Source organism: Mangifera indica, unplaced genomic scaffold (assembly GCF_011075055.1).
Source record: "Mangifera indica cultivar Alphonso unplaced genomic scaffold, CATAS_Mindica_2.1 Un_0081, whole genome shotgun sequence".
In the NCBI taxonomy this organism is placed as follows: domain Eukaryota; kingdom Viridiplantae; phylum Streptophyta; class Magnoliopsida; order Sapindales; family Anacardiaceae; genus Mangifera; species Mangifera indica.
In genome coordinates this window covers 74,897-89,850 of record NW_025401173.1, presented here as the reverse complement: position 1 = coordinate 89,850, position 14,954 = coordinate 74,897, and the positions used below count along the sequence as shown (strand labels likewise).

General features: G+C 28.7%; 1 protein-coding gene across 1 annotated transcript; it reads right to left on the bottom strand.

The window, feature by feature from the left end:
• Positions 1-971: 971 nt before the first annotated feature.
• Positions 972-3,525, bottom strand: LOC123207489 (CLAVATA3/ESR (CLE)-related protein 25-like). Its single transcript, XM_044624956.1, has 2 exons — positions 2,722-3,525; positions 972-1,494 (listed from the first exon to the last, which is right to left on the bottom strand). Exons 1-2 carry the CDS (start codon positions 2,973-2,975, stop codon positions 1,455-1,457), a joined length of 294 nt encoding a protein of 97 aa, XP_044480891.1. The 5' UTR covers positions 2,976-3,525; the 3' UTR covers positions 972-1,454.
• Positions 3,526-14,954: the final 11,429 nt, after the last annotated feature.

Genomic DNA, 14,954 nt, shown 5'->3' with positions numbered 1-14,954 from the left:
TGATGATACGTCATTATTTACGTATAAAGTTGTGCATATAATACTATTCCTTACAAAACTAAAAAAATTATCACAAACATATATTACCTAAAAAATTAATGGATACAAATTATTATATTAAAATTTAGTAAAAATTGGTAAGTATAAATAATTATTGTGTTTGATTAGAGATAATTAATAAAAAAATACTAACATATTATTTCATTTAAATATCTTTGAATATAATTATCTTAAAATATTCTTAGTGTTACTTATTATATTAATTAAAAATGATGATATTTTTGTTTTAAAAAAATAGTAATTAATGATATAATTATAACAAAATCAAAATTACTTTAATATACCAACTTAATAAAATAATATATATAACACAATTTAATTAAAAAATATTTTTTATCTTTTATATTACCTATCAGATTAGAATTTTTATTATATACCAATTTAATAAAATAATATATATAAAAAATAAAACATATATTACTAGTAAAATCTTTTTGTTCCATCAATCTAAACCCACTTAAAAGTGAGATGCTCTAGCATAATATGAGTTTTGAAAACTTACAATATATTAAAGTTAAAACCATTCAGTATTTTGAAAGAGTAGTTGAGTTCTGAGATTAGTTAATGAAAATAGAGTTTTACGTCTTTTGGTATAGACAATCCGAACAGAGTAATGGTCCATGTGTAAGAAAATTGCTTCTTTTAAATTGAAATTTAACCATATAGTTTTGAATTTGATTGTACCGAGACTGGAAGAACCTCATGTTGTTTTGATTTGACCAAAGACCAAAACGGTATATTAGGTTGTATTAATTTCCCCACCAAAGAATCCAGGGAAAAGAACTAACACAAGATGCAATCACCTTTCCTTTTAGCTCTCCTACCTTTGATTCTTCATTAGTTTGAGAACTTATTCCACAGCTTTCTTATAATATATAGTTTAAGCCTAATAAATTATTCAAAATTTTAAATAAGCCAAACCCAAAGTCGAATAGTATTTGTTGATTGAAAGATTGATAGAGATGGTACATGCATGCATGGCTGCTCAAGCTTATTGACTTCAATTTACAGGCAAATATTTATGTCTATTTATCATCCGTCTATCTTTTTCTTTCTCTACACAACTCATCACACAAATCTTCAATTGATAAACCCCCCTCCCCAAAAAAAAAAAAAGAAAAGAACAGTCAAAACACTAATAAAGTAAAGTTTCTACAAGGCTGTTCATCTTCTGGATTCTTTGCAAGCGTACGTATTAATTTCTGTGTAAAGTCACAGTAACTTCCATGTCTTCACCCCTGATAAAACCTTGCCCAAAAGAAATCTTACTTGTTTAAATTAGAAATATAGTTGCAGGCCTTCTGGGATCCTCAAAATATATTCCACCATTTCTCATAATCCCCTTGTTTCATCTTCTGCGTACCTTTTTTGGTGGCTTTTCCTATCTTTGTTACCTACGATTGCCCAGGAGGTCTTCTAGAGTTCCCAGCTCTCCTGAAATTCAACCAGGATTTTGTTAAAACTTACAAAGTTAATGGTGGCTTTTGTTTTGTTGGTGTATTGCTTATTTGTTGGTAACTTTAATAGGCTTATGAAAGGCTAAGTGCTAAACTCACTACAAAAATATCTGGCATTAGCAAAAGTTAAAAAATGAATGGATAAATATCCAATTATTATAAATAATATTTTGATTATTTTAACAGTCAATTATTTATATTTCTATTAAAACAAAATAAATTTATAATTTCAATAAGAAAAAAATTGTGGTTTAAAATCTATTTCTTTAAAAAGTTTGTCTATCATTATAGGTTTTTCATTAATGGGAAATTTATAATGATAGACAATAATAAAATTTTTTTAGTTATTAAAACTTTTTTACAATAAAAAATAAACTTTTTAACAATAATTTTTCTCTTGTTAAAATTATAAATTTATTTAATTTTAATGAAAATATAGATAATTAATTATTATAAGCATAAAAATAGTATTTATAATGACTGTATAAATAGTTTTGATAATTCATAATCAGATAATTACGAAAAAATATTGTAGGTTTGATAAAAAAGTAGAGATAAAGAAAAAGGCAAAGGCAGAGATACCATAAAAATGGAGAGTTGTAAAGGGCTCATAAATGTAGAGAACAATAAAAAATGTTGATAAACTTTGAAGAATCATGATTAAGGGCAGGCAGTGGGAAGGAATAAAGTGGAGAGACATGCAAAGTTTTATTCCTAAGGTTAAATGAAGGTAAAATAATTAAAAAGACATTGATTTTAGAATACAATGAAACAGTAAAAGCATGAACACAAAACCTTAAAACTTATCTTAGAAGCATGAAAACAAAACCCCTAAAACTTATATTATAAATATCACTTAATTCCATGAAAGACAAAGCCTGATTTCATGTATAGAATACCAGGAAAATTGAAACAAGAATAATATTTTAGGAGGTCTACTATTATATTTGGAAGATATGGCTATGAGAGCTGGAAAGATATAAAAATGGAGATAGTGCTTCTCACAGATGTATAATTAATTTATAGAAACACCAGAAATTCACCAAAAAAGCACAGAACGTGCAAATATGCCTGATAACAGTTCAAAGTTCGAAATTCATTTCCATGATATCAACTAAGAAAAGTCAGAACCGGGTAATTAAGAATAATTAGAGATAGAGTATGAAAATTAATTAATTACTTGGAAACACAAGCAAGTTAGTACCTGTTATGAATAGGATCTGGTCCATTGGGTACTCTTCTTTTGCTCATGTAATTGAGATCCAACTCCTGACGGTTAATCGATTTCTCTCTTGCTAAAGAATCCACATGATTTCGATTTCCTGCTGATTGAGTAGATAATGTTGTTGTGGCTTTGTTTCCTCCACTTTCCAGGCTTCCAATCAACAAAAGCAAGATAAAACCAGTCACTGCAACAGCTCCAAACAACGCCCTAAAGAAAAAACTACTCCTCCCCATATATAATTTGGATTTTGCTAAGTAGCTTTGTTTCTTCCTAGAATTTATAGAGGAAGCTTCTTATACTGCTCCTAGAGCAGAGATAGATAGATATATATATATGTAAATATATATATATGAAGAGACAACTCAGAAGAAGAAGAAGAGAAGAGAAGAGAAGATGGGTTAAGGCAAGAATTTGTTTTTGGTTCCAAATTTTAGCGTAGTTTAACTTCACTTGATGGGTTGGTAACTTTATAGGTAGAAGCGAATATGTGTTGCATGCACTTTCTCGAACGGAGAGGGCTTAGCTGGTGACATGGAGGCGAGCCCCTTTGCTTTATACTGGTTAGTTCGCCAATACGACACTCATCTTTTGCTTTGGTTTGTGTATTTTCATGCGCTTACCAAAAGACACTCCCTTACGTACAGCAGGATCAAAGCAGAGTATTTTAGCCGACGACTACCTGCCTCATGTGGAATTTTATATCCATGCCAAGGGATCTGGGAAGCTTTCCCAAGAATCCTTTTGCTGCACAACAATTTCTTTAAAATTATCAGCAATTTGGTGCGGATATTTTGGAAGTGAAAAATGGATAGATGAGTTCGTTTATATAGATATAGAAAACATTAATTCCTCTAGCTAGTGGTTGACCAGAATTAATAAACTAATTAATTAAAGAGCAACGAAATTTATAATGAATTTATAAGTACTCACTTGAGTAAATCAATAGGTTATATTTAATACGTGGTATCATATAATTAAATGATTATAAATTAAAAATAAAATAATATTCAATCACGTGATAATATAGATAATATATATCTATTTGTGTGCTTAAAAGTGAGTACGTATAATATTGCTTCAGAACATAATTGTTTATGAATGAATTCTTGAAGTTAAACATGTTATCTTGAAATATAACCAATATTTAAGTGCTCTAATAAACTCTTTAACCACTCAAGATCTATTAATTGCCTGGAAAGGAATATATTGTAGAGAATGAGTATATATCTCTATTCCAATGGGTGGGGAGGGTGAAGTTTTATTTGTACAGTTTCCTATAAATCTGACCATCCATCTGTGTTGCCCCATCTTTATATAAAAAGTAGGAATGTACCTAATATTTCCAGAAACAGTTGAGAGTTTACCATCAAAAAACAATTGTATAAGAATAATTATATACGTACCTATTTTGAATATATAAATAAGTATATATTTATATATGTTATTATGTGATTGTGTATTACTTTATTTTTAGATCAAAATCACTTAATTATATGATAACACATATCAAGTATACATCCGTTAGTATACTTAAAGTGAGTATATGTAGTTTTATTATTATGTATAATATTTCACTTATTTCTCCATGTGGACTAGACAAAGATCGAAGAGTGCTCAGCTGCTGCCCTTAATTGAAGATCATAATAAAATTATATTAAATAAATTACCATATTATGTTGCCTGGGATTCAAAGTTTAAGATACTTAATCACTTGTAATTGTAACAATACCCTTCCTAAACATATTACTTGTACCAAACTCTCTTACATGGGCATCTGTATTTGCTTTACAATTACGGCCAACCATGGATGGTCCACATTTATGCCTTTATCACTCGAACCACTCATTATTGTGGGTGTTGGCTAGTTTAATACATAGTCTCACTGAATTTGAATTTGACCAAGAACTGATTTGAGGCTGAGGAATATATGTGAAGATTGAATATAACATAGATAGATAGATGTATATGAATAATGAATATGGGGTAGAATAAACAGAGGTAGAAGCTGGCTCCTTTGAGCCTTTAATAATGAGAATATTTATCATATCTACATATGCATTACTGCTCCATATTGCTAAAGCATATAGCACAATTTGTCTTATCCATGAAATTTAAATCAACAGTTGAAGAAACATTAAAAAGTTTGTGTTGGGAGAATCCAATGCCTTCTTGCTGTAATAGCTTACCATTGAAGGTACTGAAGCTACTTCAATCGATTGAAGAATTTTACTCTCTGTGGAAGCTAAGATATGGATGCTCTCAAGAGCAAATGTTTTTGTCACGTATTTTATGTATAGGTGTTGTGATTTTGACGTGCCCATTTCAAAGTTGATTATGCAACATGTTTTTAATAGCTACGCCGCCACTTTTTTAGAAGATTGTGTGTTTAAATATTATTATTGGCTCAAAAGTAGATTGAGAAATCTTTATGCGCATACAAGTTATTATAAGTAGATATATGGTACACTTACTAATAGACTATGTTGAGAATCCTATTTTGGCTGGAAAATAAATTGGGTGTGGGAGTGCTCAGGGTTTCTATGTGTGTTTTGTCATTGATGAAAGTAGATTGAATTGGTATTTTGCATTTTCTCTAGGGTTTTATAGTTATGGGATTAATGGTGGTTAGCACTTACTCAAACATGGCAATTACAAGATGAAAAGCGATTACCACTTCTATTTCCAAACAATACCAAACTATGACTTATAAGGCTTGACCACATGAGTGAGAAAGAGATCACAATTTTGAGCTAAAAGGGGTTGTCATGGGGATAACATATTGGAGTGTTGGAGTTTTGTGAGTATTGTGTATTTTGAAAACGAAAGAGATTGAGTTTCAACATAATCATACATAAGACCAAGGAGACTCTTGACTATATTCATTCGGACTTTTGAGGGTCATCCCAAGTTCTTTCAAAGGGATGTAAAGCTAGATACATGGTTATCTTCATTGATGACTTTTCTAGAAAAGTGCAGACCTATTTTTTTAATAAGAAGAGTCAAGTGTTTGCTACTTTCAAGAAGCAGAAGACTCTAGTTAAGAAGCAAATGAGAAAGCACATCAACAGACATAGAATATGTAACATGTTACAATTCTGCAATGAATAAATGAGATTTGTAAGAATCAAGTCATTGCAAAATATAGATTTGTTATAGGTATTCCTCAACAAAGTGGAGTTGGGTAAATAGAACGCTACTTAGAAAGGCTACATTTATGCTTTCAAATGTAGGTTTAAGAAAAAAGTTTTCTCACTAATTATTAAGCATGGTTAGCTAATAGATCTTATCTCTTAACACATGTATTAAGTGCACAATTGTAGAAAAGGTATGGTGTGGCCAACAAGTTGATTACTTTGTATTAAGAGTGTTTGAATGTCCTATTTATGCTAATGTAAAATAAGGAAAACTAGAACCTAAAGCAGAGAAATATGTGTTTCCTGAGTATTTATCTATTGTGAATGGATACAAGTTATGGTGTACATATCAAAAGGGTTCTAAGTCTATGATTGGTAGAGATGTGACATTTGATGAGTTTTCAATTCTTAAAGGGAAAGTGAAGTATGAGTCATTTGTTTAGGATAGCATAGAGAAAGATAAAAAACAGGTTGACTTTGAAGTTGACATTCAGCCCAACTAATCTTTTAGTTCTACTTTAGTATAAAGTGATTCATAGATTGATGAAATGAATTTAGACGTGTAAGAGTAGGTTTAAGAGGAACAAAAATAACAACACTACAACCTTGCTAAGATAGTCCTAAAAGAACAATTAGACCACTAACGAAGTACGACTATTCAAACTTTGCATATTGCGTTGTCATATCTGAAGAGGTGAAGTATAGTGAACCTAAAAGCTATAAGGAAACCATATCTTTGGAAAATGTTGTAAATTGGATCTTAACTATGCAAGAAGCATTTCAATTCTTATAGAAGAATCGAACATAAACACTTGTGAAGTCTCTAGAAATAAAAAAGATAGTTGATTGTAAGTGGATCTACAAGAAAAAGATTGATAATTAAAACGTCATAGATGTAAGGTACAAGCTCATGTTAGTAGCTTAAGATTACAACCATGTACAATGCATAAATTTTAATAATGTTCTTACTATTTGTTAAGCATACTTCCATTCATATTTTATTGTCTTTGATTGCAACAAATGATTTAAAGTTAAAACAACTAGATGTGAAAATTACTTTTCTTCATTGTTATCTTGATAAGGTGATTTATATGAGTCGACTAGAGGGTTTTGAAATTCATGGTAAAGAAGATCATGTGTTTTTGTTGAAGAAATCCTTGTATGATCTTTAGTGATCACCTAGGTAGCGGTACAAGAGATTTGAATATTTCGTGAAGAGGGTTAGGTTTAAGAGGTCTAATTATGATAATCATATTTATTTCAAGAAGCTTCCAAATGGTACTCGTTTATACTTATTATTCTATGTGGAAAATATGTTATTTGTAACATCTAACATGATTGAGATATAAAAAGTGAAATGACAATTGAGTTTTAAGTTTGATATGAAAGATTCAAGAGTTACTAAAAGAATCTTTGGAATTAAGATCATTGGAGATAGATCAAAAGGAAAGTTGTTTCTTTCCAAAAGGCTTTTGCAAAAAAGGTATTGAATAGGTTTAACATGAAAAAGGCTAGACCAATGACTACTCTTTTTGCAACTCATTTCAAGTTTTTAGAAGACTTGTGGCCTACACTATATGATAAGATAAGTCATATATCGTAAATTTCATATACTCGTGCAATTGGAAGCATTATGTATTTGATGGTATGTACCAGACTAGATATTACACATGGCAACAGTGTCATGAGTATTTAGCAAATCTAGGCAAACAACACTAAGAAATTGTTAAGTGGATCCTTGAATACTTGATAGGCAACATGGATGCATGCTTGGAGTATGGTAGAAGTAGTGACATTTTGATGAGTTTTGTGGACTTAGATTATCCAAATATGTGTTCACCTTGGGAGGATGTGTAGTCAATGGAAGGCCACTGTTCCATCTACTATTGCTTAGTCGACCACAAAGGTAGAACACATGGTCTTAACAAAGACATTAAGTAGGAAATTTGACTCAAAATTTTGGTGAGTGAAATCACTTTTAGGTTGAATTCTATTGTTATTTATTGTGACAGTCAAAGTATTCACTTGATAAAAAACTAGATATACCATGAGAGAACCATACATATAGATGTCAGGTATCATATTGTACATTATGTGTTTGCTAGGGAGATATTTCCATCAAGAATATTTGTATTGTAAACGATCTAGTTGACATGCTCACCAAACATTTTTCAATTAGCAAGTTTGAGCATTGCTTGAACTTAATTGATATTTAGTGTTAAGTATGCCCTTAGGGACTTTTTGTGGAAAAGGTAAAAAATTATGTTGAAGGTTAAATTTGAATTGGTTCATGTTGATGAATTCATGTCAAGGTAGATATTATTGGATACGGTGACCTAAATTTAGGAATAGACAATCAAAATGAAAAATTGAGAGTTTTAGTATCAGAATAGACATTCTAATACAGTGAATAAGCATAACAAGTGTTGTAACAAATCAAAATGAGGTTGTTCCACTAGTTGTTCATTGGTCGTTTTGTAAGCTCTTTGGTTATTCTAATGGGTTGTTCCATTTGGAATGAGATGTTTTATAGAGTGGAATGATCGTTTTATTCTAGGTATAAATATATGCAGTGTGTGAATTTTATTAAGTTTTGAGAGAAACTTAATAAAGTGGCTAGTATTTTAAAGTTTTTGCATTAGACATTCAAGAGAACTATCAATCTCTTGCATTATCTTGGTAATTAAACTTTAGTATATTGAATTTCTCTATCATTTGCTTGTGGTTTTTCTTGTTACAGTTTCCACATAAAATGTTGGCTTTCATTACGAATATCTTGTGTTTTCGCATAACAAGTATGAAAACTCAAGGTTTAAAAGCGTTTCCTTCATGGGAAGGTATTGGTTTATGTGATTCTAGCTCTAAACTTAGTAAAATCTCATTCTCGAACGCTTATAAAGGGGAGGTCTCACCTTCTTCACTCCTCATAGGGTAGAAACTCAAGTTGAGGGAAGGTTAGTGTTGGGTTTGTTGTAAGTAGTGTTGAACTAACGACTTAATACATGATTAAAGAAAGATTATTAAACATCCTTAATTGGTTAGAAAACAAATGAAGTGTAGGTATATAAGCATGAGGGAAAACTTTATCCCTTGAGCTAACTTTTGGAACAAGAGAGATTTAACAAAACTTTCCAAATCCCACACAAACTAAACTAATTAAAGAAAAAGAAAATAAGAAAAAAAAAAAAAGGGTATAATAGAACAAAGAAAAGTAGATATAAGACATTGAGCAATCATAAAAGTAGGTTTTTAATATGAAAATCTGTTTTGTCTTATCATGCTTATACTCATTCCACCATCAAGTTAATCAACTTAATTGACACAGTTTTGGGAATGAAGCTTTGATATGAAAAGCTCATTTAAAGAAGATGGATTCTCAGTATAAACAATGGTTGTGTCCATCCCCCAAACACTCGAGCAATAAGAATAGTATTCTGTGTAATTAGACTTTCCGTATCTTAGAGGATTTGTTTTTTGAAAAAAGCTTTAATATGGACATGCATTTAGGGAAGGCAACTATTTAACACAGGAGTAATACTATGTGTATATATTTTTATACATAATTTATATATATAAATAATATATTATTATTGGATTAGAGTTTTACTTTATATTTAATTTAAAATCACTCAATCAGATAATAATATATTATCTGTATATCTAAATTATGTAATAAAAATATGTACTTATAATTTTATTGTTATCATAATTATCTATATTTATTGATACATGAAATGTATGATAAGATATAATATGATAAATACGAAAAAAAATATAAAAAAATGGTAAATATAATAGATAAATCATCTAATACACGGTATTATTAATATTATTAATACGAATTAATATTTTTTTTTAGAGAAGTGATAATATAGTAGAAATATATCTGAAAAATAATAAAATTTTAAATGATATTTGTGATATTTTTTATAATGATAATATATAATTAAAACTTTTTTATTATGTTATTATTACAATTAAAAAATGTGTATCTTATATGATAAATGATATACAATACCAAAAAAAATTAAAATTTTGATTTATGATACAAAATGCATGCAATTTGACTACTACCATAATTTATTTTACTTTACGAGCTTAAACATGATTATTTGTGGATTTATGTTTAAGGTTAAAAGACTTATTCCCACTTAAGGTTTGTTAAAATGACAAAATTTTATCTGTTAAGTTTAAAAAAGTTTAAATACTTATTATTCTATTAAAATTTATTGTTAGAGTTAAAAATAAATATACTATTTAATTAAATATATTTTTAAAAAACTAAATTTTATCAGATTTTTCTCTTAATTTAAAAATTTAATAATTCTCTTTTATTCAAGATTTAAAAAGTGGTTATTTTCTCTTTAAAATTTTTTTCTCCTCTATGATGAACATCATCTCTTTTGTTGTCAACACTCTCTCTCCCTCTAGTCTTTCTCCAATAAAGATGACAAAGGAGGGTGATAAGAGAAATCGAAGGGAGGGAAAACATTAATGACTAGAAAAGAGACGAGTATTAAAAAGTATAATATAAAAGAAAAATTATTCCTTATCAAATTTTGAATAAAAAATTATTAATTTTTAAATTAAATAAAATAATATGATAAATTTTTAATTTTTTAAATAATTTTAATTAAATAATATTTTTATTAATAAATTCGAATAGAAGAATGAGAGTATGAGTGTTTTAAACTTACCCAGTAAAACCTTATCATTGCTACAGTCTTGAGGGCGGAATAAGTTTTATGGTTTAATGCAGCGTTCCCAGAATTCAGCTCTACGAAAGAATCTGATCTCTTTAATCGAGCCACTATAAACTATTGCTGTGACGTTGGATTTTAGCCATTGTAGAACCAGAATACAAATCGAGACGTCCTATCAAATACAGCCCACCCTGGCTTGTAAATTTGTAACAATTCAATCTCTCTTTAACCTGACAGAACTCATCTAGTCTGCAAACTATAATCTATACTTGCTTCAGCCTTACAAAATGAACTTGTACTGTTCCTACATAGAATCATGCATATAAAAAAGGTAAAATCCGACCTTCTTTTTATGGATTCGTACAAGACAACTTTGTTAAATGTTCCCACACAAAATGATATCATTTTTTATTAACAGCAGCCCGATATATGGAGGGCCTACCAAGTTAATTATATGCTTAATCATGCATGCTTCTGTTCTGTGCCCTTGGTAAAGAAAGTATATTTGTTAATTAAATTGAGGCAATGGGAATATATTATGTCCAAATAAAATTATTCGAATAAACAAAATGTATAAACTTATATATATAAATTGAAGTGATAGTTTGTGATTCGATTCTCTTACTTTACACCCAATTAAATATGATTAACTCAGTTTATATAGATAAATTTATATATACATATAAGTTTATATATAAAGTATCACTTGTTACGTTCATACACTTTCCTTGTACAAGTTTCTTTATTCGCATTCTTGATTAAGCCTTATGTCCTATTTATTCATGGCTATAAACTCAACCCACACCTATAAATCTTAACCAGCATTAAGTTTTGCAGCTTCATATAAATTATCTCTGAATATATAGACCTTTTAAAAAATGTATTCCCCATATTTGTTATGTAAAATCAACATCGAAAGCTAATATAAATTATATTATATAATGATTAAATGATAGAAAAGATCACATCTACCTTCTGGCTCATCAAAACTCAACTTCAATGGTGGCTCCCAACATTCTTTCACCACGTTGCATGTGATTAAAATAAAAGCCTTTCAGCTAGGTTTTTGTTTTTTTTATTAACCGGGATTCCATACGTATTGATTGGACGGATAAATCTGAGATACAGATACAATAATCAATTTATAACTACTATATTAAGTAAGTTAAAGTTTCACAAACGTAATTAAAAAAAAATTTATACTTTCTCTATAAAAATTTTAATATTCAACCAGTTTTGTTAATCTTTGCATCTGTCTTCTAACTAGTTGCAGATATTAGATGATAGTGAAGAAATAAATTAATTAGATTTAATTACAATGTATTTACTGAGATAAGAGCAACAGAGTAGGAGGGTGGAGGCTAAGGTTGCAAGCATATTTAATAAGTTATTTTTTGTGACAACTAGAAATTAATAATATAAAATCCAACTACTTATTAATTTTTTTTTTAAAATCTAGGATGGCATCCAAATAGGTGGTCATTGGATGCCTAGAGTTTCTATTCCTTGTTCAAAAGTTGATGGTGTCAATGAATCGCATCAATAATTACCCATAACATATTAATTACTACATATTCTTGATTGTGGAAATATTATAATTTGTTTTTCTATTTTATATATATATTTTTTAAAATAAAAAAAATTCTATTTGGATTAGTTGTACGGGTAAATTCTAAATAATTAAACTCATAACTGTTACATTGGATAAGTAAAAATTTTATAAGTCATAATAAAAGCTCAAACTCAAGTTTTTTCTTTGATAGTTTTAGTGTTTTATCAGTTTTGTTAACCTCTGAGGTTTGGTTTTCTATATGTGTCTATATAAAATTGTTTATTTTTATAAAAAAATAATAAAATTATGCATATACACTTATGATATTTAATAATATGAATTAAAGATACAATAACGTCCAACACATGATAACATATTATCTGTGTATTCAAATTATATAAAAAATATATGTATATATAATATTACTCTTATAAAAACTATCTAAAAAAGAATTCAATTTTAAATAAAAATAAAATTTTGAGAGTTTGAATATAATATTATACCTCTAAACAACGTAATATCTCACATATTAACTATAAGCACAAGTGTGAGAAGAAGAGTGTTTTATGTAAGGCCAAAGGACTTTTTCCCACCCAAGGTATAGTGAATTCCCAATTCCCACCCACCAACTTTCAAAAACCCAAACACCACCCATGGTTTGGAAAACTAACACCTACCCTCCAAAATTAAGTTAAGATTAAGGGCAAAATTGTTATTTAACAATAATATTTAACATTTATATCATTTTACCATTTAATTTGAAAAACTAACAATTTTATCCAAAATTAAGTTTTAAAAAGTGACATTTTCCCCCTATTTAGGGTTTCCAATTTCGTTGATGAATTTTCGACCAAAGATGATTGATCTCTCTCCCTCTAGTGTTCAATATTAGCAGACGATATCTGGATTTGATGAAATCCAGACAAAGAGTCAAAACTCTTCATCTGGATCTTCGTCGTCCAGAAGAAGTTGGCTTCATCTAGACGACAACGACGACGATCCAAATGAGGAGATCGATCTCTTTTGGACACCAGAGGAAAAGATGACATCAGGAGGGAGAGAGATCGGCCATCGTTGCCCAGAAATTCATCGGCAAAATTGGAAACCCTAGGTAGGGGGGAAAATGTCACTTTTCAAAACTTAATTTTATAGGAAATTGTTAGTTTTTCAAATTAAGGGGAAAAATGATATAAATATTAAATATTATTATTAAATGACAAATTTACCCTTAATCTTAACTTAATTTTGGAGGATAAGTGTTAGTTTTCCAAACTATGGATGGGTGTTTGGGTTTTTGAAAGTTAGTGGATAGAAATGTGAGAGTTCACTATACCTTGGGTGGGAATAAGTCTTTTGGCCCTTATGTAATGATAAATTAAACACAAGTACTATGTTAAGTAGTAGATTTATTGTGAGTACTCTTACATACAAGTACTAGGTTCATTGTGTTCATACATATAGACGTACTAGGTTTGATATGTGATCACTCTTATATATCCATGTTGACATATGAATACTTTTATACATATATACTTGTGTTGTTGTATGAGCATTCTAGTATATTCATATTCATGTAGGTGTACTTTCATATATTCGTGTTGAAAATACAGTAGTAGAACCTAAACAAATTATGTCAATTTTGTGATTTATATTTTTATATAATAAAACTATACGTATTAATAACAAATATTAATTTATGTATTCATTATCAATAAATCTATGTATGCCCATTTTGGATACATATTATATATATTATTATATGATTAAGTGATTTTGAATTAATAATAAAATAATATATAATCACATAATGACATATATAAGTATATAAGTATATATATTTATGTACTTAAAATATGTATATATAGTATTACTTATTAATTATATACGTATCATTATATAATTAAGTGATTTTAAATTAAAAATAAAATAATATTTGATCGCATAATGACATATCATCATTATTGCGTAAATTAATACTTATTATTACAATATATTGTCTTACTCTAATTCTATATTATTTATCTCTTTTCCTCACACCATCAGTTGGGTAGGAAAATAAAGAACAATTTGCCACTCCCTATACAAAGAACAAAGTCTTTTCTAAGGATATCAACATCAAACCTACTTAATTCCTTCTTATATACTACTTCCAAATTTACTACATGTATGGAATGAACATTATCCATCTACATTATGAGACATATTGTTAAGACCATAAATATCACCATCCAATTCACTCTTGAGTATGGGCGTGAGAATCTCCATGGTCCATATATATTTGACAATTTTTATATATTGAAGAATAATAATTGTACCAATGATCTAATTATAGGCATTTGAATGTGACATATTGCATTGAAGATAAGATTATTCTTCGGAATTTGTGTCTTAAGTAGTGTTTGACTACCGAATGATAGATATATGATGGTCCGCCTAGTATCTCAACGTCCCAATATCACTAAAAGTGTGCAAATAACTCACACCAAGAGCATATAGATCATAGTTTTCATTTTAAAACTAAACATTGATCCGATTAAGAGGCAAGGCTGAGTCCACTATGTGGGGATCAAAGCAAAAATTTTCCTTTAAGTATTTAAAAAATAGGTCGAACAAATCTAACTACACACTAGTTTTTTCTAATTTTTCTCTTTGTTATTGATTCTGACAAATAAATCATTATTTCATCTCCTGAAGTTGATTTCATCATTTGATCTATTTCTAGTGTTGATCTAATTATTTTCGACATCGATCTAATCATTTAAGTGTTAATCTCATTATTTGATTCATTTTCAATAACTCATTTTTGCTCTAAACTAGTGAATT